At 41.5% G+C, this 25,484-nt stretch overlaps 1 protein-coding gene across 1 annotated transcript in view; it reads left to right on the top strand.

Annotated features, from left to right (window-relative positions):
* Positions 1-432: 432 nt before the first annotated feature.
* Positions 433-25,484, top strand: part of SH3BGRL2 (SH3 domain binding glutamate rich protein like 2) — a 39,448-nt gene continuing 14,396 nt past the window's right edge. Inside the window, exons 1-2 of the mRNA XM_059467806.1 lie at positions 433-633; positions 21,784-21,969. Coding sequence (XP_059323789.1) covers positions 589-633; positions 21,784-21,969 — 231 coding nt within the window. The 5' untranslated portion in view covers positions 433-588. The remainder of the gene's footprint in view (positions 634-21,783; positions 21,970-25,484) is intronic.

The raw sequence follows: 25,484 nt of genomic DNA, 5'->3' as shown, positions 1-25,484 counted from the left end.
CGGACCCAGCGGATCAGATGTGGCGGCTCCGCATGGGGTAGGAGGAGCAGGAGCAGCGTGAGCCGGAGCGAGGAGCAGCGCTCCTGGCGGGGGAGCAGCTTCAGGCGCTGCTCACCTCGACCTGCGGGCAGCGCGCCTGGAGGGCGGCACCAGCCCCTCTCGGCCTCTCCCGGGCGCTGGGGCGGGCAGGCTGCGGCAAGCCCCCGTTTCCCCGGCAGCTGGGGGCGAGCAGGCTCCTTCCCGGCTCCCTCCCCGCTCCGTGCTACGGCTGTCCCCGCCCGGGGAGAACTACAGCGCCCGTCGGTCCCTGCGCGCCGCCCACACACCCCCGCCTGTCGCCGCTATCGCTGCCTCCTGCCAGCCGGGAGCCGGAGCCGGCTCGCCCGAGAGAGCGGGGCTGCGCGGCAGGGCAGGCAGAGCAGGGCAGGGCAGGGCAGGGGGTGCCTCTGCTGCGGGCGGTGGCCTCGCTCGGGGGCGGCGGCGAGGTGGAGCTGGGCGGCCCCGGCCCCGTCCCGTGCCGGGGAGCGGCTCCTCGCAGCCTCGCTGCCCCGTCCCGAGCGCTCCTGTGGCCGCGGCTCATGAGTGAAGATGGTGATCCGCGTCTTCGTCGCCTCCTCCTCGGGCTCGGTGGCGGTGAGTGGGGGCGAGCGGCGGGGAGCGGGGAAAGCGGCGCGGCCGCCGCGGGCAGGGCTCAGCCTGCGGGGCCGGGCACCGCCGGGCTGGCAGCTCGTCCTCCCCGCCTGCCCAGCCTGCCCTCGGCTCCGAGCCTGGCCCCGCAGCCCGCACGGAGCCGGGTCCGTCCGTGGGCTGCCTGGGACGCTGGGATGAATTTGCCGCGGTTGCGTGTGCGATGGGGGCGGAAAAGACAATTCTACTCCGCAAGGCTGCCGAAGCTTAACTAATTCGTAAATTGCCTTTGGCAAACCAGGCACCCCGAAACCTTTGTAGGGGACAAACGTTGGGTGTGTTTAACGGGTCTTAGAGGTCGTTAAGTGGGGCTAAACTTTCCCTGTTGGGAGGCGACCAGCGCCGCGGTGCCGGGGAGAAATCCCGAGGGAGCCGAGCCCGGGCAGGTGCGGTGCCTCGGTGCCTGCCACCCACGGCAGGGTGGACACATAAATACTTGAGAGCCTGGGGACAGGCTGCGGGCCACCAGCGCTTCTTTGCATTAAGAAATACTCTGGGATAGGTACAGCTCTTCTCAGACTCACTTTTGAAGGGCATCACTGCGTTCTTTGTTTCACTGAAGCTTGTACATCATTCTCTTGTTTAACTAATCATGCGTGTGACCTATGAATTTCCATATTTTCATATAAAGTGACAGCTTTCTGTTAAGGGAATCTGGGCATAAACATCCTACTGAATTCGTTCTTTAATAAGAAACATCTAAAGGATTTAGATATAATTGATATTCTTTCATGCTTCAGCAGTGAGGGCAGCAGCACTTTCTGTGTTGCAGAAGGACGTAGCACATTCCTGTGTGAAGGTTTATTGTGTATTCAGTTCCTTCAGCCTTTTACTGTGTGGATCTAGTTTTCAGCTCAGTAACATGATGACAGGTATGTGTTCTGATATGTTTTGGCATGAAGTGTTCAAAGTGCTTAGTGGCTGCGTTACAGCTAATAAAAACTAATTATCCATTTCAGTAGCCAGCATCTTCAGAACTCTGTAATCCATGTCCATCAAGCATCCATGAGAGAAAAAACATCTTCTCTGCATGGGCAGTTGGTTCATGCTGTGGTAGTGTAGCATTGCTGGTTTCAGTTTCTGTTTCATGCCCCATGGGCTGAACAATATACATACAGTATATATTTTGTTTTCATTGGAGGGGTAGAGAAGGGCCACATCTTTCACTCACCCCCATCTCCAGTCTGCAAGGAGGTTACTGATAGGAGTTTTTCATTCTGCTCTCTGCTTACCCTGTCTGCCTGCAAGGTACAAATGCAATTGGCAGAGCAATATAATCCTCATAACTATCTATTAACCCAGCAAACCAAATCGGAGTTTGATAAGCAATTTAAATTGCACATTGGTTCTCTTGCTGACTTTTTTTCTGGGTTGGACAGCAACAAGATGACAGAATATGGGTAATAGTTTGCACGCTGGTGATACTCAACTTCCTTCATCTAGTCAGTAGTGCATCTGAGTGCAGCTTAGCCAGAGCAGAACAGATGATTTGGTGATTGAAGGTGCTGTTGTAAAGGGCCAGTGCTCTGACATCTCTCTTCTGTCAGTTTTTTTCATCTGTGTTATCACAGCATGTAAGACCTTTAATTATGGGCTAGGTTCCTGCTGTTCTCAGTGTTGCATCATGGAGCCTTTCCTTTTTTCTGTAGGCTTTGCAGGGGGTGTCCTTAGATCCAGGCTAAGGGTGGAGGAAAATGATGAAGAAAACACTATTATTAGCTAGTTATGTGGGAATCTGCATCTGGAGAAGAAGGTGGTTACTGTATTTCATGTCTTTAAACAGTTTTAAGGGAAGTTTTAAACTTATTATCATCCTTCTAGAACTAAACATTAGTGAAAGGAGTCTGAGTCATACGATTGTCATCTCCTCCAGCCTTCAGCACTATATCAGCTATTTTTTGGGATCCTGTGCCATTCATGAGACAGAATTATTTCCCCATCGAGAAAAAATGAGTACCCCATATAGATCCTACTCTGTGTCCTACTAAAAATGGTGTCAGAATTCATGGTTTAATTTCTACCTCTAACTTGAGTCAAATTGTAGGCTAGCTGCTTATAAGAGTGGATGTTTCTCAGATGAGTATCTGACCTGCTGCAATTGACCAGAAACTTCTATATGTAATACTGGTTGACAAAAAAAGCAGTGTCATTGTGACGTAATTATTTTTCCAATCTCTCTAGAGAGACTTTGTGAAATTAATCTTTATCTTAAAATGGAAAGTCCATGTAGTATCTAGAGTAAACTTTTGTTTTGGCAAATATAATGAGCTAAACTCTTTGTGTATGCCTCCTTTCGAAATCTTCAGAATACCCAGGTCAAATGATAGGCATTTGGCTGAAACATTGCTGAGAAATACACTGATTGTGTACTCAGAAAAGGCTTTACTTTGCATAAATATAACTTTATCTGGAAACTACTAAAGTATTTATTGATCTTGGTGTATATGTCTTATTGATATTTGGTGTAATTTGGTTTGGGTTAAAGAAGATAAAAATATATAATTGTCACACATAATTCTAAGAGTCTAGTGCATAAAATATTTTGAGGGTCATTCCAAAGAGTGAGAAAAAGAAATAATTTAAGGGAATGAGAAGGAACCAAGAATAATGTGAATTTTCCCTTCATTTGGTTTTGGAGTTCTCCCTGCAGCATCTTCCAAACATCTGAAAGTTCTTAGACCCCCGAGAGGTTAATTGTTGTAACTGCTTTTTGTTTGTTTAATAAAACTTGTGACTATAAATGCTTCATGAGCTTAAAATAATCCGCAGATCCCAAAAGGTAGTTGTTGCTGGAGTGGAAACCTTGATCTTCAGCGTTCAGGGAAGCTGGACAGAGGGCTTGGCCTGCAGGGACGCTGTGGAGAGCTCGGAGCCCTTGGTGTGGGAAGGGCGCGGGAGGCATTGTGCGTGCGGGTACATTTCTAAATCACCTCCTGTTGTTCTGAGCATGCATTAGGCAGATTCAATCGAATCGCAATGCGAAGCCTCTGAATAGGCAGACAGGCATGTTTCTACAAGCCTTACTGTCTCCTGCTCTTTCTGACCTGAATTTCTACTTGTGTTGGTAAGCTGTGTCTCGAATTCCAAGCACCTCTTTGTAGGGCTGGGGAGGCAGGCTTTGCTGCTCCTCCCTGATAAGGACAATCATTGTTCTTTTGTGCCTAAGAGAAAGGTTACTTTAAAAGTAGCCTTTGCTGTTCTCCCTCAGCAGTGCTTCACTGTCTTCAGGAAATAGTTTATGCCCATGTTTTTCACCAGATCATTCCCAGATGACTGTCATTTTATCTGTTTCACTTTCTCCAGTCTATCAATAAGAATTTACACTTGTGCTACTGTACTACATGCAGTCTCATAATTAAATAGTTTTCAGTGTTTTAAAGCAGCTTTACCTTTGTCAGGAAGCTGGTAGCATGAGCTAATTACAAACTTTAAGTTTGTAATTCCTGCAGTTATCTGGAAATGCCAAACCGGAGAAAACTTCAGTCTTGCAGTTAGAGGACTGAAGATCAGGTAAGGGGAATATCACTGAAGAGCTGTTAAATAATGGAGAACCTTCAAACAACTGCCTCACTTGTACTTTCTCCTTTGTGGTATTAATTTGTTGTAGCTTCATCTGTTGAGCTGAACAGATAATATAGGGAAATTAATGAAATAATGGCACAACAGGTACAATCTGCTTTGACTAGTGAGATATGTGAAACAACTTTCCATTGAAATTTTTGTATGTTCACAAGATGAGAAAAATAGGTCACTGAAATGAATTCCTTTTAGTTCACAGAGATAAGTGCTGGTCAGCCACATTCTTCAGGAGAAATGTTTGGGAGGACAGGAGAGTTTGGGGAGGAACAGCAACAACCTGAAAAGAATAGACGATTTTACATGACCAAAACTTGGACTTTGACTCTTGCAACTGAAGAGGATTATGGATTTTTTACTAGGAAGCTTGATAAGATAGGTGCAGTTATTGTTAAATTGTTTCTATAGCAAATATTGGCTCTGTGGGACTAACGCTCTCTTTTTGATTAAGCGTATTATGGAGGTCAAATGAGTTGGATTTTTTTGTTTCCTGGAATGACTTTAAATCACATTATAAAACTTTGGAATGTCAGAATAATTATAGTCATGTTTGTTTGGTTCACTTGTTGTTGGGTAATGTAGTGGAGACATTCTTAAGGCTAAGCTGGTTTCTGATGGATGATGAATTTCAACTCCACCCTTGTTTGTAAAAAGTCATTGTAATTCAACATTTCTCATAGCACTTAGCAGAAAGATTGTGCTTCTTGTTGGAGTTGTGAAATAAGTTAATTTAGAATATGTCACTTCTAGAATATCCACCATCTTAACTTTTTTTTCTTTGCCTCTCTTCACCCAAAAAGCACAACAGTCAAAACTGAAAGTGATTTTTTTTGAGTGATACAAGTGCCTTTTGAGAAAACAATATTAGTTATGGTGGTCATTTGGAGGGATTTACAACTTGTTGCATGTGATTTATGCAAGTTCAACTAAAAATAATGAGCTTTGTAAATGTTACTTATTATCATGATTTTTTTTAATATTTGGGTTTTGTAAACTCAGATCAGAGCAGCAGGTAAGCTAGCTTTTCAGAAATGAGACAATAGTCTTTCCAGTTGGAAGTGATCCTGAAATATTTACCTGGGAAGTAGCAGTATTTTAAGTGTTTAACCATAGTATTGTCTACATGTGTCGGCATGCTGAGGATCCTGTTGGATTGGATCCTCAAAGCCTGATTTATGAATCTCACACGAACATCGTACTGTGTCACTTCACCTTTCAAGGTAGTGGTGCTTGTGGCTGTGCACCTACAGAGCACTGCTGTAACCACAGCAGTGATACTGGAAGGAAAAAGCTGGATCCTTGCTCAATCACTGGACACATCTTGGATATTAGCAATTATATTAGGTGCATAGGAGAGATGTGGGGACTTTCTGGATCTGGTCCCTTGACTTCATTTTCCCTCAAGTTCCTTATTATCAGGTCAGGTGACTCATACTAATTTTTGCTGGCTTCTGTCAGTCCTATTTTGCAGGGTTATGGCAGAGAGAGCCTGAGAGTCTCACTCATGACTGAATTCTCTTGAGGCAGGGAGGTCAATGGTTTTCACCTTAAGGACTTACTATTTGTATCTAGGTTTCAGGTCTGTATTCCAAATAAGTCTAAACTCTGGTTCCATTCTCCTGCCTTGTGATGGAGAGAGCTATGAGCCTGTGGACAGCAGTTCAGATCACTTAAGGAATGTGTTCAGGGGGCAGCTGAGTGTGAACCCTAGTCACAAGGATGCAGGCTGAATTTGTGTATGGTATTTAGTACCTAACTGTTGCACCATTCCTGTATGCTCTAGTGCTTTCCAAATATTTACACTTCTTCTTGGCAGATAGATCATGTCAGAAATAATGCTGCTTTAAAGAACATACTTTGGACTACACAGTGTCATGTGCAGAAAGTTTCTTACTGAACTTTGATTACAATCAGCTGTAATAAAACTTCAAAGGAGGTATTGTTCTGACTGAGATTATGAAGACTTTTCCCCTTTGTTTTTCTATAGAGTACAAGTCCCCAAATGGACATACTTAACTGATGGTAACCTGTTCTCCATAATCTTCCACTCAGATTGTTAAAGTCTAGAAATTACTTTTTTCTAATTCTTGTTATGAACAAAAACTCGGTTAATATTTTTTATGAGAAAAAGTTTCAAAAAGGCAGCCAGACCACTGGCCCTGCCCAAGTTCTGTGTGTTTTGTTATTGTAATCACGGGTCGTTGTCGTTAATGGTTGTCTTTGTATTGGTAAAAGCCCTGGCTGGGGCGAGGTAATGGCCCTTCTCCTGGGTGGGGACCTTGCCCAAGGCTAAGTTTTACCTTTCTCAGAATAGGGAAGATACCTGAGAAGGTGGGGGGGGTTATGCAAAGTGACTCGCAAGACCAGAATGCTTTGTGGGACCCCCATCTCCAAACTCGTGGAGAAACCCCAAAAACAACGAGCCACCTAAGAGTTAAGAGACTGGAGTGATGTCTGGACGTGAGGAACCAAGTGCTGAGCCTGCAGAGATGCGGGAAACCTTCATCGTTCCTCACCCTGTCCTCGAGATCCCCCGAGCCAGGACTGGGGGGGTCTGGAGACCCGGACCGAGCACCATCTTATGGGATCAGGAGGCCCTAAAGGCTCCCAAGAGGATCTGATCCCCAGCTCTGCCCCTGGTGGACAGAGCTGTGCATATCCTCCTCCTCTGAGTCGCCCTGGGAGAGACGACGGGAGACTGCAGCCCCGCCGAGCTACCCAATCCTGAGCTGATCACTTTTAATAAAGGCATTAAACAGGAGAAGAAGTCTCCTGGCCCTTTGTTTATTTCAATTCTGGTCATAGTGTTTGTGATTGCTGGATGTTGCATATAACTGAATTTTATAATAAATGAAAAAGAATACTGAAGTAAAAGCTAACTTGCATGCAATTTTTTACTACAAGTTACTTAGGAATGTTCAGAAATTGGGAGTTGTGGAAAAATAGCATTTAAGGAAGTTCTTAATTCTATAATATCAGTATCACTTTTATGTTTATCTATCTGAGTGCAACTTGAAGATAGAAAATTGTCACTGAGCTGGTAACCCAGAGTGTATCTCTTTGCTAGCAAGTACTCTAAGGGCAACAGCTTCCTCACTTACACCTCAAGTGTTGGCCCCCTAGGGGAGTCTGTCCAAAAGGAAGTGCTGCAGTCTTTGATTTCCTTATAGTGTGGAAACTTGCTAAGAGGAGTAATGAACACAGAAAAACAGTACTCCTTGGAATCTATTCCTAGTTGAAATCTACTGTATCCAAAAAAGTATGACCATTTTCAAGTATGTCAGTGTTTTTTAACAGCTTGATTTTTAATGTTTTCCAGAAGATAGTTAACATTTCACAAGTCCCTTAAGCTGGCAAATTTTCTTCCTTGGCAAGGTGAGGGTAAATGTAGAGGCAGTGGTAGTGTTTCTCACCTGTGACTGTCAATGAAATTGGTCTGCAGATAGCTGCCAAAGCTCAGAAGAGCTTCTGAATTCCTCAGTAGCTGAGATATTGTTTCCATAATCTTCTCTCTTGGGTTGGTTTGTTGTTTGGTTGGCACCCATTGGATGGACAGATGGACTCAATTCAGAGACCTAAGTCACTGTTGCCTGTCATTTCTGAAAACATCAGATTTCAGTGTGTCTCATGCAGATTAGCAAAGGGTGACCCGATCTTTCAAGGGATGATTCAAAGTTGTTGGTGACTGAGCAGAAGCAGTGACTGAGATACAAATATTGTACAGGCAACTCCTTTAACATTATTTGTCTTACTGCAAGAGAACACAGACACAAAACTTCTTTTCTTGTCTTATGTGGGCTGTAGACCTTCATCTGTGAAGTATTTTGGGTGAAATCTTTTAATTCTTCTGTTCAAAGCTGTGGCAATCTTTCCACTCAGGTGTGCTACTTTACTGTAAGATATTTATCACCATTCTGAAAAGGCTGAGTCTTAGGCATGTGGGTATCCTCCTTTTGTGGTCATAAGAGCTACAGTGATGAGGAAGCTACACAAAACAAGTTATTTCTATGTCATTAGTGGGGGAAGGGAAAATCAATTTGATTTACATCAGTAAACAAGCTAATTTAGTCTAAATTTAATATTGTACTTCACTGTAATTGAATTTGGTACAAAGAAAAGGGAGTAACTGTCTTGCTAGCTGATTTCTGAAGGGAAGTTCTCAGGAGATGAAGGTTGTTCAGGGAGTCAAGTGAATCATCCCTGACAGTGTGCCCTTCTGTTGCTGCCTTGGGTAGGACAGACCTTGTCTTCACAGTTAAAGAGTTCCAGGATTTGTTAAGTTGGTTTTGCTGTTCCATCCCTGGATAGCTAGTACCCATCATTTCTACTAAGACAAAATGGGAAAACACAAGGTGTTTGTCATTGTACTGCCAGGAATAAACTTGCAGAAGTTAATGCCTGGGAGTGACATTTGCATATGTATCAACTTGTATTTTGTTTGAATATGCATATGTAGACATGTGCTTTTGCATGCACACATATATATGGAGAGATACAAATATCCATATATATAGATATATGTGGGTATGGATATATATGTTTATGTATACATACTTGAGCCTTTGAATCACTGATAGTTGCTAATTATCCCTCAGTAAAAATAAACCACTGATTTTATCATTTCCAGAAGAGAAATAAAGTCCTGATGCCTTTAGGATGCTCAAGATATGTCAGCATTTCTCTGGGCTGTGTCAAAAGTGCCTGCTCCTTTATTGCGCCTGTGGATGTCTATCTTCAGTGTAAGCTAGAGAGCAGAAATCATGGTGCTTGCTCACCTATCTCTATTATTCTGTGTTATTCCATGTGTCTGGTCTGTGCTTGAGAGCTTTATTTATGTACCTTACTTCAGCTAATGAGTTGTTTGCAGAATATCAGAATAGTTGTACCAACATAAGATACACACCAGTATGATTGTGCTGGCTAAGGGGGACATACAGTGGAATAAAACAGTTCCCTTCCTGCCTAGGAAAAAGGTAACATGGGTGTAAACAATGGTACAAAGATTTTTATCTGACAGGGATGACAGGGGCATTGGAAGACCTTAGTGCTGATAACCTCAAAGTTGCTCTTCTGCCTGTTTGAGAGCTCTTGGGCTGAACTCCTGGCTGTGTTCTGGCCTCCTCCATCGCAGCTGAGCATTTGCCTTTGTGGATGCTGAGGTGGCTGAGTGATACATTGGCCCATGGAGCCCAGCATCTGCAGCACCAGGCCATGGCTAGTTGTGCCCCTGTCACAGGGGTAATGGTAGCTTAAGGCAAGCTTCTGCTTGTGGCAAAGCCCTGAACAGCCACAGTTTCTGGCTTTCTGAATGTCCCAGTTCATGGGATTCTTCAGTTGTGCACTCTGCCAGCGGTGTTACCCTCAGAGTTTTTGTTTGTGAGAAGACGTCTGAAACCATGAACCTGTACTTCATATTAAATGCAAATCCAAACGTGATTGGGTATGTTCCATTCACACATGCTAATTTGCTTTCCCATTGGCTTTTGGATTTTCATGCTGTTACAAAAGGGCAGAATATTGTTTACCTTCATATGTTGGGAGATAATGTCCTGTTGTGATTCTTTCAACCAGTCTGTGTAGCATAGGTCCTCTGAATTCACTGGGTAAGTCCCATTTACAGCAAGAAAAAGTGACTCAGAAAAAAATTCATCAGCATTTAACAGGGGAAATTCTATTAAAACTTTCACAAGTTTGTTTTGTTTCCTGGCATTTCAGTATACTGCAGAGAATCATATTGGGTATTATCAGTACTTTTAAGACATTTATGAGTGATTATTTGGAACAATCTAGTAGTAACATTACAAATCAATTAAAGACTGGTTTCTTAATCTGTGTTTTTCGGCGAAAATCAAGTGAGTTTTTGTGTGCCTTCATTTGAAAGGAAGCTGCCTTTGATCTGATGAACAATAGAGCATCAGCAACTGAAACCTGTCATTAAATTGCTGCAGGGTTAGTGAAATTATCATCCCTGTCCAATCTAAAGAAATGCAATTCAAGTATGCTTTAAACCCTTGATCTGGATCTGCATCTCCTAAGGTCAGATAGTCTTTCTGAAACATCTCTAATTGAGTGATCTGATAGGTTTATGTAGAAACAGAGACAGGAGTGGCATTTGAAGGGTGTAGATACCATCACATTCTTCAGTAGGAACCAGCTAGGAAGCTAAAATTAGTTAGAAAAGAGATACAAAAAACTAGTCTTTGATCAAAGAAGACAGCTGCTATGAAGGCCCTGATGTGCAAGCAGTCCCTTCCTGCTCAATCAAACTGGCTTGCCGGCAGCAAGGTCTCTTTTCTAGTGAGGGTTCCCAGCATCAGGCCCCAGGGAAGTCTGGAAGTCAGTGAGTTTATGCAGCAGTGGTGTTCAGCATACCTTTGGCTATGTGGAGGTGGCTCCTCTTGACCTTACAGGAGATGTGTCTGCAGTTTATAGGATAATAATCAGATGGCTGCTGTGATGTGCTGCTGACAAAGGGATGCACCTTGTCACTAAGAAATGGGTGCAGAAGTATGAAAGAAAAGAGAATTTACAGATACAGAGCGGCAAAAACACTCAAGCTACATAGATAATAGTCGCATTTGTTGAAAGAGGAATAATGTTGACATTTATTAATAAGGTTAGAAACCTTGTTCTGCTCAGTTGAGTCAAAGATAATTTTGTTACTGATCTGAATAATAGCTGTGGCAGTCAGCCCTGGTTTAGAAAATCCATCCTCTTAGTCTTACAAAAACATGAGAAAATGTTGCAGTAATACAGTCCAGTTTTATCTGACATATGACATTTGTCTCAAGCCACAGTGCATTTTTCTGTTGCAGTTTCATATAGTGCTGAGAAAACCTGTAAATATCTGCAAAAACGTAGCACAATGAAATCTGGATGACTTTCACTGCTGTTACTGCTGTTTTTTTAAAGTGCATTGTCAGGGGTGTGTATATCTGTAGTTGGCAGAATGACACATCTGTGCTGTGTGGATAGTAACTGTCAGGGGAAAGTAGCAGAAGCATTGACAAGTTTGTTTCACAAACTTGTGTTTGAAATTCTTTGGAGCCTGTTGGAATCATAGTATCTCTGCTCCTTTAAGGTGAGAGAACAAATAAATGCAAGCATAATCCTTCTCAAGGAAAGGCTAAATGTTTTTTCTAAGTGGTCAAGGGCACTTATCATTCCCCCAGATTCATGGAGGAGGATTAGTACCTGTGTGAGAATAATATGGCTGTGACCTTGTTTATGTAGGAACAGGATTCTGCGTTAAACCCAGCGTGCCCCTGCTGGGCTAGGCAGTGCTGCAGTCCTCTAGCTTGCCTTGCTCTGCCTTGAGCCCTCTGCCTTGCTGTCAGGAGACTGCTGCACGTGGCAACCTATGGATCCACATTCTGCATCCACTGGCTCTGGGTTCAGAAGTAGCTGGAGCTGCAGCTGGGTGTACCTGGGTGTTGGGCTGTGGGCCCTGAGTGACAAAATCTAAAGGGTGCAGCTCGTGCTTATGGCAGGAGATGGCCAGAATTTATATCTTGAGTTGACAGAACTAAGACCCCACCCAGATGAAACAAGGCTAATTGCTTGTTGCATCTCCTGGTAACACACTGCTAGGTGTTTTTATCCCTTCTGGTAGATAAATATTCCTATGCCCCTGGGTTTTGCTGCTTAAAGCTGATGAGAAAGAAGAAACATGACCTACTTTTTTTAGTGCTGAAAATTTTCTTTTCTATCTCATTTGCCATAAATACAGAAAATACACCTGGGAATACTTTATTCATTGTGACAAAACAATGTGACTGATAAATACAGAGAACTAGTTCAAACACTTTCTGTGTTCTGCTGACTCACCTCATCACAAAAAAATCAATTCTGTATTTTCATCTTAAAAGTTCAGGTGTTAAACATGTTACATAATAGGAAATGTGTGTGAATCTCTAGTTAGGGCAATTTTTTGTTTCTAAACTTTTATATTTCTTCACAGAATTTAGAGTAGAATGGAATGTTTCAGTTGGAAGTAACCTACAGTGATCATCTAATCCAACTGCTTGACCACATCAGGGCTCACCAGAAGTTAATTAAAGCATGTTATTAATGGCATTGTCTTAATGTGTCTTAAACAATTGTAAGCTAGGAAGGCTGTTCCAGTGTTTGACTACCTGTGAAGAAAGGCTTCCTTATGACAAGCCTGAACCTCCCCTGACAAAAGTATTACACATCCCATCGCTGGATACCAGGGAGAGGAGATCAGCACCTCCCATTCCACTTCCCCTCAGCAAACTGTAGGGAGCCATGAAATCACCCCTCAGCCTCCCTTTCTCCAGACTAGACAAGCCCAGGGCCCTCAGGGGCTCCTTTCAGCGCTTTCCTTCCAGCCCCACCTCCAGTTTTGCTGCCTTCCTCTGGATGCATTTAAGGATTGTTCCTAATTAGCATTGTTCCTAATCTGTGGGGCCCAGAACTGCTCACGGTACTGGAGGTGAGGCAGCACCAAGGCTGGATGCAGTGGGATTATCACCCCTCTGGATCAGCTGCTGATGCTGTGCCTGGTGAGCCCAAGGCTGTGAATTGCCCTCTTGGCTGCCAGGGCACACTGCTGAATATTAGAGCATTTGCTTGCTTTCCAAAACCTGCTTATAAAGCTGCCCTCTTTGGTGCTATTTCAGTGAACTTTAATCAATTACCAAATATTTAATGTTTTAGGAAAATGAAGAAACAAAATGGATTAATCATGTTTTACTTCCCAAAATCATAATTCTGCCGAGCAAGCTGATGCACATAACAAAGCAACAGCTCTTAATCCCTGCAGATTTTTACCTGCAGCAGTTTTGGACTCCCATGTGCAAGATACCAAACTATTCCTTGCTCTGCTTACTCTGCAGAACTGAGACTGAAAGATCAACTTTCTGTTCATCTCTGCAGGACTGAGTTTCCAATAGTTTAGACTTGACAGTTCTCACCTACCTTACTGAACTGGAACTTTGCTGGGGAGCAAAGTATATTCCCCAGAATCAAACAAGAAGAAATAAACATGAATAAATGTAATATAGCATGGAGATCAGGGAACAACTTGCATTTAGTTAGTAGGTACTGAAAAGTAGTTGAAATAATATGGGTTGCAGTTATTATACTTGTATTTATGTGTATGTATTTTGAAAAAGAAGATAGATGTTGCTTGTTGAAAGGATTTCTTTCCTGATGCAAAATACTTGCTATAAATATGCCACTTTGACAAAAGGGAGTAGTATGAGGAGGAGTTAAATGTAGAATACCAAACAGGAGATTTAAATTATTCTCTGGCATCTTTGAAAGGTTTCTGCTGGAAAAATGCACTAAAATAACACTTTCTTTTTAACCACGCTCTTGAACTACTGAAACATATGGTAAATTGCAAACAAAAGCATCAATCTATTGAAAGAAGTTAGCTGCCAGCTAAGATTTGAATTGTTAGTCTTTTGAAGCAATAGTCTAGCCCTGCAGGATGGTTCCACCAGGAGAAGTTCTTGATAGCAGAGAACATGTTTAATGAATCCCTGAGCTCTTCCAAGCTGGTCGAAGTTTCTCCTATCTCTTATGCTAGCCACCAAGATCCTCACTTTGTTGAAAACAAAAAAAAAAGATCCTAACCCATAATTCTAATAATTTTGACTTTTTGGCTCACTGTTGGCTGAGATATTTTTAAAATCAGATGAAGTAATGGGCAAGCTCTGGTAACCTGCCCTCTGTTTTAGTTAGTGGTGAAGAACCATTGAAGAACCAACACGCTTTCCCAGTGTCCTCACAAGAAAATACCTGTGACTAGGAAACAGTATCTGTTTCAAAATACAGATATTTTGAATATCTGTAGCAAAAATACAGTTTCAAGCATGCATTTTGTCAAATAGAAATGTTTTCATGATAGTGTAATTCCACAGATTCTTCCTGTGGGTTATAATCTAAACTGGCAGCAGGCTTTGCAAGCTCCCCTACTGGAGCAACCAGCTTTGCATCCTGACCTTTACTCTGGCAGTCCCCTGCTGCTTGCCAGGCTGGGCAGGGAATCTTCTGCCTGTGCTACTCAGTCTGCATGCAGTCCTTTGGCTCTTAGTCTGTCTCACTAATTTGGAGCTGCCTGTACCCTCAGTGAGACTTCCAGGTTCTGGTTCAATTCCTGCTGTACAGTCTTCAAATTTCACCTTGTTTTAGCCTTTTTTTATTTCCACAGCAATGCTGTATTTTTTAGTTTCATACTGATGCAATAGAAGAAAATTCACACCGCTAATTGGAGGGTAGATCCAGCATCAATGGCATACTTATTCTTTTGACGAGGAAGCAATGAGCCAAATTTTGGTGTTTATAGCATCTGTTTCCCTACAGTCCTTCAGAGACTCCTGTGTAAATGGATTTTCAATGCTGTAAGAACACATTGTTCCTACTGCAAGAAGAAAATTTTAGAATCACTTACGTTATTTGCATACATTGGTGGGAAGTCTTGTTTCCCAAAATACAGAAGAATTCAAAAGAAGTAGACTTGGGTATGACTTCAGAGGCTTTTCCAGCTGCACACATCTCAAATGCACCCTGTGTGGCGCTGTCTCTAGGTAATTTTTCTGTAGAACGTTGTCTTTTTCTGTTCTTGGTGTTTCCCGTTTTTCTGTTTCTTACATTTTTGTCTCTTCTATTTGCTTTGTGCTTATTGAAACAACACCTAGTAAACTCATGAGCAAATTCCCATCATCTCTTACTTTTAGCAGTGATAGTGGTATTTATACTTGCTAAAGACCCCTTTGTGTTTCACAATGTTATTCTGTTACTTGCACAGAGAGCAATGATTTCAGACAAACTGCCGTAAAAAGTAAACTTTTCCCCTCACCTTGAGATAGACATATGTGCACAGAGAGAAATAGAATTAAATGCATTTATCAGCATGCAACATCTGGCTAGGAAAATATGAGGCTAGCAGGCATTGGGCATGGAGTAGTTTAACTGTCTTTGTAGCTCTATAGAAAATATTTTCATTTGCTGACTGCTTGTGATTAATAATCTCTTAAAAACCAAACCTGTCTCAAATTTAATTGAATTTCTAAATTAATGGGTTCTTTTTGAAGTTACCGTGCAAACATTGCACAGAGGCAAAGGTGTGCAGAGTCCTTGGCTAAGCAGTATCTCAGCAGCTCCCAGGGACCTGCAGACTGATTTTGCATAAGGCTGAGCAGATTGCCCTCCCAGTTTAATAGTGTTTCATGTTGTGTGTCCTTAATTATGTCTCTGTGTGCAAGCGGAAGGTTGCTGCTAGCAGGAGACCAGGGCAGTGCTGGCTGCATGTGGCCTCTGTTCACACACTGTTCTGTTCCTCTTCAGCTTGAAAAGTTCTGTAGTTAGTTTTTAGGATATTGAAACATTTATTTTTTTTGAGGGTGAAGAATTCAGGTGCTATTTGGAGGCCTGTTATGAGAAGACAGTGTTTTCCTTCTGTCAGATGCAATGCGGTATTTGCTATGGTGGAGAGCCGCTCACTTTACTTTTGGAAATAGTTATGCAATGCTGATTTTTGGGGTTTTTTTATTTTAATTTTTTTTTCTCTGTTAACCTTCTTCTCTTCATTACGGCTTCTCATCCTTTTTTCATATATACATAGCTGAGTTGTATTTTCCTGCCAAGAACAATGAAGTAATCATATGAACCTTTGTAAAGTTCTGTCACAGTGATGCCATTTCCCTGCAATAAAAATTGTCAGGGGTCAGTTATGCTCTCCTTTCCTAAGTCAGGCAAAGAAAATAGAAATTTGGCAGAAGATCTCTGTCACTACAGGTCTCAAATGTAAAAGGACCATGAGGATTTGCATTTCAAGCTTATGAATATGTGGGAATAGCTTTTTATTGCTTCTTTATTAGAGCAGAAACATAGTGGAAACATAAGAAGAGGATGCTTCAACACAGTTTATAATTCTGTTCCTTTAATGTGTTTAGGGCTTGTATTGGTTTGTTAGAGCATAATATTTCCTTATTATCTGTGAGTATATGTTAAGCCACATCTGTGTGAGAAGTGAAGATAAGTAATCCTCTGCAGTAGCTATATTACATCTGCATTTTACACTGCAACAGTCCCTTTGGGTATGGTTGCATGACTTGTAAAGGCAGAGGCTCACATATAATATTTTCAGTTGAAGGAGTGAGTTGAGCTTGTGTTTATGTAACACAGATGCTGCTTCTGCAGTTCATGTTTCAGATACTTGTACCTTGCGCCACGGCTGAGCCATTTTCTTAGGATGCAGTTTTGCTCCTGATATAAACTGATGAGATTGTGGTGCTGACGTTATTGATGCTCCTTCCCTTGTTCCCCTGGTTCCTGCATTATGCTTGTGTGAGGAAAGCTGCAGGAGCTGCTTGGCAGGAGAGAGGAACATTGTGTCATCTCAGTGACAGCCAGCAGTGAGATCTGCTGAGTTGTATCATCAAACTGCACCATAAAGGTGCCCCTGCCAAATGCAATAAATTCCGTTTTTGGCTGAGTCAGTGGGTGGATAACGTGGCTGATGCAGTTCTGGAGTGAGGGCAGGTATGTGGAAAGAGTAACCAAATTTAAAAAGAAGGAGGAAAGCTAGCAGGACCATCTCTGTCTTTAGAGGCACAGGTGTGCCAGACTGTGAAACAAGTATTTGAGATGAACTTAGACATGCATTCAATTTTTTTTTTTTTTTTAATGTCAGGCTTGTAAAATGTGCTTGTGGTTTGACAGGCCAGTTTAGAAGATAACCTCATAAGGCTTTTTTTCTCACTCACCATGTGTGGTCTGAATATTTCTTGGGGTGGGATTTTGTGTTAGAAAGATGGTCATTTGTTCTTGGGATCTGTCTGGAAGAAGTGGACAGTTCAGGCTAGGCTGTCAGTTCCTTCAATTCCAAGAGGATGAGACTGTAAAAGAGTCAGTGCTGCACATCTCTGTCACCAGCCAATTCATGGAGGGTACCTGCTGTCATTCCCTCCACTTGCAGGCAGGAGGACAGAAACCCAAGGAGTACCTTATCTCCAGAAGGTGGGGGGTAGAGTCTACAGCAGAAAACCAAGCTTCCACATCCACTTTGTGAGAACCAGACACTCAGCAACATTCCTCCTGTTGACACTGTGAAAAAATTTGAAACTGAGAATGGGTCTGCTTTGCCCCATTTATATTAACTGGGCTAATGACAAAAGGCAGAGAAGTTCCCTTTCATCAAGGCACAGTTCTTATTAGTATTGTGGCTTGAGTCATCTTGCATACAGTAGAGTAAAAGTAATATTCATTTATCTTATCTGAGTTAGATAAATCCTGGTCTACTAAGATTTTTGCAAGGTATTGAATATCTTGGTTAAAATAGTATAGAATGATGAGGTGCAGCTGATTTTAGTAATGGAGAGACCACGTGCTGTGCTCCTCTGGTTCAGCAGCTGTCAGTGGGGAAGCCTTTCTAGGATGGGAGAACTTCTGAAAACAGGTTCAGGAAGCATAGACAGGGCAAAAAAGAAGGGAACTTTTACTTGTTGGAAGTGATGAGAAGCTTCCAGGGCACTTTGGATAGAAGATGTAATCTGATTTTTCTAAACTTCTGCTCCAACCTGGACATGATTTATAATGGTAACATCCTCATTTTCTCATTCTGCTACTGAAAGAGCAATACTACCAGAGATGAATGTTCAGCTTAGCTGGGGGATGTGATATTAGTTGTGTGGGAAGCAGAAGTCTTAGAACAGAACCATTTTTAGTTTGGGCAAAGATGTGAAAAGTGGGGTGGCTAAAGTGAGGTGGATTCTGAACAGAAGCAAGCAAATATTTCCACTAAAGACAGTCAATTAATTGTGGAAACAAATTGCAAAGACCAGCTCTCTGTTACTATCAGTTCAAGAATGGAGCTTAGAGGGGAAAAGAAGTCTGAAGAAACCCTTTACTCCTTAGAGGAAACCTTTAGGGTAAGTAAGAAACCCTTATTCCTTCCTTAGAGGAATTAAGTCAGGGATGCTGAAAGTCAGAACAGATAATCCCAGTGGTCCCACCTGGACTGGCCTAGGTATGTCTTTGAAGTATTTCTCCAAAGCAGTTTGAAAATGTATTCTCCTGTTACCTGTTGCAAATCAGTATAAAGAAATGAAAACTAGGACAGAAAGACAGAATACTTTAGTTACAATAGACTTCCTTTATAAATCGGGTGACTGATCAAGTGATTAGCTCATTTTAGCAGTTTTATGGATATCCTATTTTTGCTGCTTTTTAATCCTAATAAAGATACCAACTCTGAATACAAGGATAAAATTGAATTGTCTCTGGGGATTTTTTCCCTGTCTTACTTTTGTGAATAGAAATATAGATTAACACTAAAACTAAACTCAGATAAATGATGTTCAGAAAAGAATTACCCTCCTAAAAATAGGGGAGGCAAACATTGGACTATAATAGCAGACCATTAACTCCACCAGAGTTTTCTCGCTGCATTTAAAGATAGATTAGGATCATATTGCATAAAGACTTTCCTCTGAACCTTCACAGTGGATATATGTTTTGAAGGTGTATTTGCTGGGTCTTCTGGTGTGCTGAAAGGTATTAAGCTCAAAATATATTGATGCTGAAGTAGACTGTCGTGTAAGACTACAAACACTTTTCCAAACTCTTGTATGAATAGCCACAAACCAAATTTTTCTGAACATGGTGCCTCTGACAATGGGATTTCTTTTTCCAGGTTTCTCTCAGGTGCATCAAATGCAAGAAACCTTGGTAGCAGCAAAATACTTCACAGAGATTATTATCCACCTCTGTAGTTTGTCAAGTGAGGATGTATTTTTCTCCACTGGGCTCCTGACAGAACAGGCTGGTGAGGAAGCAGGGACTGACACTGCTCCTGTCCCATGCTGCCTTTGCTCTGTGTTGCAAACTCTGGCAGCTTTTAGGGCTCTGGGGGAGCCCAGATGAGAGCTGCAGGCAGGACTGTGAGGCTGACGCACTTCTGAGGCACAGATCCAGTGGCAGACAGAGACAAAGGTCCTGTGGTTTTCTTGGGGAATAATCAGCTGGCTTCTGTTGTGACAGATGCTCTGAGCATCCCTCTTAAACAACAAGGCATGATTTAATAGGATTTTAAATACAACTAATGCTCTTGTTTCAGTTTATAGGCCTGAATCAAATAAATTGGGGAGGAGAAAATGCTAGTTTTTTGGCTTGAAATATTCAGGCTATTTTGTTTAGGTTTATGCAGCTGGTACATCCACAGCTGATAACTCATACAGATGTCATATGGAGAATTGTAAAGCTTATGGCTAAAAAAAACCAAAAACGCCAATTTGCTTCACTTCAACATCTTAATTAGTTTTATAAAAATAAAATGAGGCATTAGGAAATCTGTGGTTGTGGAAGAATTCTAATGGTGTGAACTGTAAAATGATAGGGATCTGACTAAATCTGAGTTGCTCAGTTTACAGGGAGAGAGTGGTTGAAAATGGGTCCATGTGGATGCACCTCTACTGGTGCAAGTCCTCGCTCTGAGAATGGAGCACTGTGGTACTCTGGAACTGTTTGAAGAATGGTTGCTGGCACAGTCAGCTTTGGCCAAGGCTAAGTTAGAGTCTCACAAGCAGCCCATGGCCATGATTTAAATGTTACAGCATGCCAGGGATCATTCCCAGTGTGCAGTTTGCAAGCAGCAGCTTTGGGAGGCTGAAGGTTTAATAGCTTTGGCCAGAGGATGCCAATTGCCCTTGGGGCCAGAGGGCTGGCCCAGCCACTCTGGAGTTTGCTCGCTGCTCTGACCAGTGCAGGAAGGATTTCATGTGAGTTTTGGTCGCACTTCACCATGAGGAAGTGATCTCTCCCGCATACAATTTTAGACATCTCTTTTATTTTTAATCAGATATTTAATATTTGTGTTAAGAATAGTTCTGTCTCTGCCTCTTTTGTGTTCTTTTGCAGCTTCTTGTTGAAAGACAGAGAAAAATGTTTTTGTCTTCCACTTCTACACTTTGAGTTTTCAGGGACTTAGTAAAAGGCATGTTGCCTTTGGTACCACCAGTGATGATGATGCAGTAGTTTTGCTGTTGTTGATAATGCCTTACTTGCATGCAAGTTTAGGAGCTGCCTTCTCTATGAAAAAGGGATTATTTCACATATGCCTAATAAACTGTACCAGTGTGTGCAAATAAAGGAAAAAGAATGAGATATCGTGACACAAATTTACTGTGCAATCCACTTCTTAAGAAAGGCAGTGATAGTTTCAAAGCTTTGTATTTGTAGTTTCTTGGGATGGCCGCCTTATTTAAAAGAAATAAGAATTCCATAAGTATTGCTACAAAAATTATGTATTTTTGTGGTGCATTTAGATAGGTATACTTGCTTGTGTGACAGGAGCAACTAGCACATGCATTTTGAAAATCCTCTGATTTCCAAATAGTATCTAGGTCGTATGATACCCACAGGCATGATTCATCCACCTGGGCTTTATGCCAGCCAGCAACTGCATGGATATGACACTCCAGGAATACTGTAAAATTATTAAAGCTGATTTTTTTTTTCACATAACACTGTGATGATAGCTGTAAAAAATATGACACATAATTTATAGTTCCTTTCTGAAAGTATTAATTCTGTTAGGTTGATGCAAAAAGTACACAGACTTTCACTTCAAAGCTTGATATCAAGTCCTGTTGGAGGCAGAGGTTGTCTTTACCTGAGTGTATCTTCTTGAAGCCCAGCTAGCTCTTAAGTGCTGATCTTAATATCATAGAGTTGTTAAGGTTGGAAAAGACTTCTGAGATCATTGGGTCCAACCAGTGTGGATAAAAACTGCCAGTGTTCTGCCCCTTTGTATAAAGGTGATAATCTCTTTGAGGGGCAGAAACCTCATACATTTAATACAAACCTCGTGTGTGTTTTTTTTTTTTTCCAAATAAGTTCATTTTCAAGAGATGACATCATGCTTACTTTCAGGCATGGGTATTATGCTGACAGACACTCTTAGCTAAATATTCAGCTATTCCCTTGCTCGGGAAACTCTTGAGCTATATTTTTAAAAATGTGTAGGTGTCTAGAAAAACAAAAATGTGTGTAGCTGGGGTGGGTTTTTTTCAGATGTACTGACATGTTCATTTCAGTGAACACTTTTAGGGGTAAATTCTTCTGAGACTTGCCAGGTTATTTACCTTGCATTTTTAGGTGCCTGTATACTTTAAAAATGTAGCCCCTAATGTCTTTGAAAACCAACTGCCTCTTTTTACTTCTACTTCTGAAGAGACCCTTACAGTTTTTTTTTAAAAATATCTTTAGGGGGTAAAGGCTGAAATTACCAAAGCTGAATTAAACAGACAGCCTTATACAAGTGAGGTGAAGAAGTATAACCTTTGCCATCATATAAGGGAACAGCAATGCTTAACTTTTATGAATTTAAAACTGAAAAAAAAAATTCTCCTTTGTCTTTCTGAGGTTGTGACTTCCCATCCTATGAAAAAGGGGTGGGAGAGGAGGAATGTTCTCAGATTTGTAAGCATGTCTGTGTTATGGAGGACTTGCTCTGACTCTGGGTTTTTTAATTTTCCTTCTTCCATCTAGATAAAGAAGAGGCAGCAGGATGTGGTGAGGTTTCTGGAAGCCAACCGCATAGAGTTCGAAGAAGTGGATATCACCATGTCAGAGGAGAAGAGACAATGGATGTATAAAAATATTCCTGAGGACAGGCAGCCTGCACAAGGCAATCCACTGCCACCACAGATATTCAGTGATGACCGGTACTGTGGGGTAAGCAGCTGTTGTGCTTCTCAATATATTAGTGTATATACATTATGTTACATACAATATATTAGTACATTATATACAATATATTAGTATGCTCGGGTAGCCATTTAAACATGGGACTTGCTGTTGAGCTTTCTCTAGTAGAATCTGAATTAATGGGGCAATAGGATCAGGTAATCATCATACAGGGAAAATTCAGGTCATTTTTCTGTAAATCTTAGGGCTGTGTAGGGGATTCCCTCCAGGAATGTAAAAATCAGAAATGTCACAACCTTCACGTACGACCTGTTGATGGTAAAGTGCCTGGTGAGACCACTGTAAGCTGGGAATTTGTGGTATTCTTGCTGCTTGGGTCTAGTCCAAGCACAAAAATTCAGCAGGAAGTCTGTCTTTGGCACAGTAAATGAGAACACTGGCTAGATTGAGTTTTATTGTTATTGTAATTAAGCTCCTTCTCTGCTGCTGTCATGGTGTAAATTTCATTTATGCTCAGAGCATCTTTATGCAATCAGAGTGTTTAGGATAAATGAGCACTATTTGCTGTAAATCAGACAACAGGTTGATGGGTGGGCTGTTTTTTTGGTGTAAGCTTCTCCATCCACCAGTGCAAGCTGAAGCAGTAGCCTTTGATGTGTACATCCAGAGTGGTTCTGACTTAGTCCCTGCTGGATTCAATTGTGCTGCTCAGATCTGTTGAGAGCCTGTTGACTGCAGTGCAATTGTTTGCCTAATGCAGGAAGGATATAAAAAGTGATTTAGGATCCTCTGCAACAAAGAGATTGGGTATGGTGCAGCAGCTAACTGGTTTCTCAAAGCAAAGTATTTAACATCCTTCCCATGTGCTGTGTATTGGCCTTCCTTGTTTACCTCAGCAGTATAACTCTTATCTTCTTATTTCCAGGTAAGGTAAGTCAATCAAAGAAATGTATCTGGGACGTGGAAGGGATTACTTCCCTTGCTTATGGATCAGCCCCTCACTTACAAATAACAACCTTTACATTCTTCTGTGTCAATGTAGTTTGCTTGGGAAACACAACATTTTAAAGCTGTTGTATCTTACCCTTTCAGATTGCTTTTACTTACAGAGTGTTTTAACCTAGTCTTAGAAGTTGCTGTTTGGAATTAGCAAGGCAGAAGATGTCATGCAACATGTGAGATGATCTCATTAATCTGTCTGCTGAGCTGATAGCCATTTTGGTTGAGCAGAGTTAATCCTATTACTAGACTTCACTGTCTGCATGAACATCTTTAAAGAGCAAACAGGCTTTGAAAGAAACGATATTTTTTAGGATGAAGAGGAAAGTATGTGCAGGATCTCCAACATTCATGAGTTAACCTGCTGCATTAGTTAATGAAGTTCTTAGGTAAGAGAGTGGAAGCGAAACATTATGCAGAAGGCAAAGGAGGTCAGTGCTGGAAGGGGGATAAAATGTTACAATCAGATAGAAGTCAGCAAACCTTGCACATCTTTTCTCTGTCATTTCCACATTGAGTGCTTTCACGTGTTTATCTTGACATAAATAACTAAAGCATAATCTCTACTTAAGTTACTGAGTAACTTAAACTGAAAAAATACTGAATTTTCTGTTAGTTGAGTTAGTGAAATTTGTAGCTTATAATTTTTGATTTGTGTCCAGGCAATGTTTAATCCAGTTTTATCTATTCAAAAACTCTGTCTGTTTTTCTGCATTCTACAGTCTTATCAGGAGACTTTCTATGTACTTATGCTGTTTTATGCATTGTTGCTGAAGTTCACACTTAGGATACAAACTGGTCAGGCCCATTGCTGTTCTTCTAAAGGTGTGAGGGCTAGACAGTGCAAAGCAAAATAGGTGCACTTTTTATTTTTGTCATGTTGTTTCAATAGAAGTTCATGAGCATATGATGTCCATGACTCGATGTTATGTTCATAGTTATACTGGTTTTTCTATGTTAGTATCAGCATTAATAGTTTTGGGATATTTTTTCTCACTATTTTCTCCTTAAAAAAACAAAAACCTCAGCAATGTGCACAAGGGGTTTATCTAAGACTAGATTTTCCTGGCTAGGACGTGAGCATTTGAAATAATCACTTTTCAGGATGTAACTGCAGGCTAGAGGAAGTTTGTCTTTCATGATTTCAGTAAAAATCCAAAATGAATTTGTGTCAACCATTTGAACATCTGACAGCTGATGTTGGAGGGGAGAAAGGTGCCAAAAGATGATCAATGTTTTCTGGTTCACAGAGTGTCTTGTACCATGGGGGGAGGGATTCTTCTGATACCGAGAGGCAAACTCCATGTTTTGAAGTGTGAGCAAGACCTCATGGTTTTTCTGAGTTGATGTAATTGCAGATACAATCATTAATCATTAATCTATCTCTTCCTCTTCTCAGTCTACTGAGATGCACTCCCAATTTTTCAGTAACAAGTTATGCTAATAAATTTTGAAACAAAGTACTTGGCAAGAACAATTTTTATTTCCTGTGAACAAGATAAGAGCTGCAAGCACACAAGAACACAAATAATTTTACTGATAATTAAGTGCTATGTTATACTACCAACAATATGGTAATTTTCATATTTTCATGACTTTGCAGTCTGTTGTTTCATCTTAGTGACATTGCTATAAAGTAGTGTGTGAGAACAGAGTCTACCTTTCAGACAAATCAGACACATGATCCTGCTTTTCAAATTTACAGTAGTGTAAATCTGAAATTAGTATAGTTGTCTTGTTCTAGTTAGTGCTCTGTAAGAGTGAGGAGATGTTAGTGTCTAGTGCTTGTTTCTGGAGAAAATGCATGCACTTTGCATAAAGAATAGTAAAGTGTGGTTAATTTGGAGAAGAGCTTTAATCAGATCTGGTAGGTTGTGTTGTGTTTTTGGGCACAGGAATCAGTTTTGTCTTGCCTAGTTCCTTACAGAGCTCATGTTCAGTCAGATTTAGTAGCTCCTGCTATAGCACTTTGACCTACAGCTCAATCCACTCAAATTGAAGAAAATAATCCCATACTGTCTTTCCCAGCCACTGTTCTCCACAGCAGAGGGGCTTTACCCACCTGACTTGCTTGGTCATGGGGGATGTTTCACACTCATGGATAACCTGTTCAGTGACTCCAGTGGTCAGGTTCCCCCCCTTGATCATGATCCTGTTTCTGTGTTGCATCTCCTCCTAGGTGTCCTGAAGTGTCACAGGCCCACTGAGCTGTGGTCAGCTTGTCCTTACATTCCCAATCCAGGTCCCCTGAGGCCATTTCAGTTCTGGCAGCCTGGTGTGCCTGTTCCTTGTTTCCATGTTCTTTGGTGACATAGCTCTTGGGCATAGGAGTATCTACATAACATCCTTTATAAAGGTTCTCTACCCGGGCAGCAGTGCCCAGATATTTAAGCAGAAAGCCAGAAATGCTGGAAAACTGAATGTCTGAAATTAGGCCTATGCCTCACACCTCCTTCTTTTTGAATTCTCCACAAGCTGAGTACACTTTCTTAGACTAGAAGTGACTCTTGGATCTTTCAGAAGACTGGAAATAGCCACTTGCC

This window comes from Ammospiza nelsoni, chromosome 3, assembly GCF_027579445.1.
Source record: "Ammospiza nelsoni isolate bAmmNel1 chromosome 3, bAmmNel1.pri, whole genome shotgun sequence".
Classification (NCBI taxonomy): domain Eukaryota; kingdom Metazoa; phylum Chordata; class Aves; order Passeriformes; family Passerellidae; genus Ammospiza; species Ammospiza nelsoni.
This window is presented reverse-complemented; position numbering and strand designations above follow the sequence as displayed.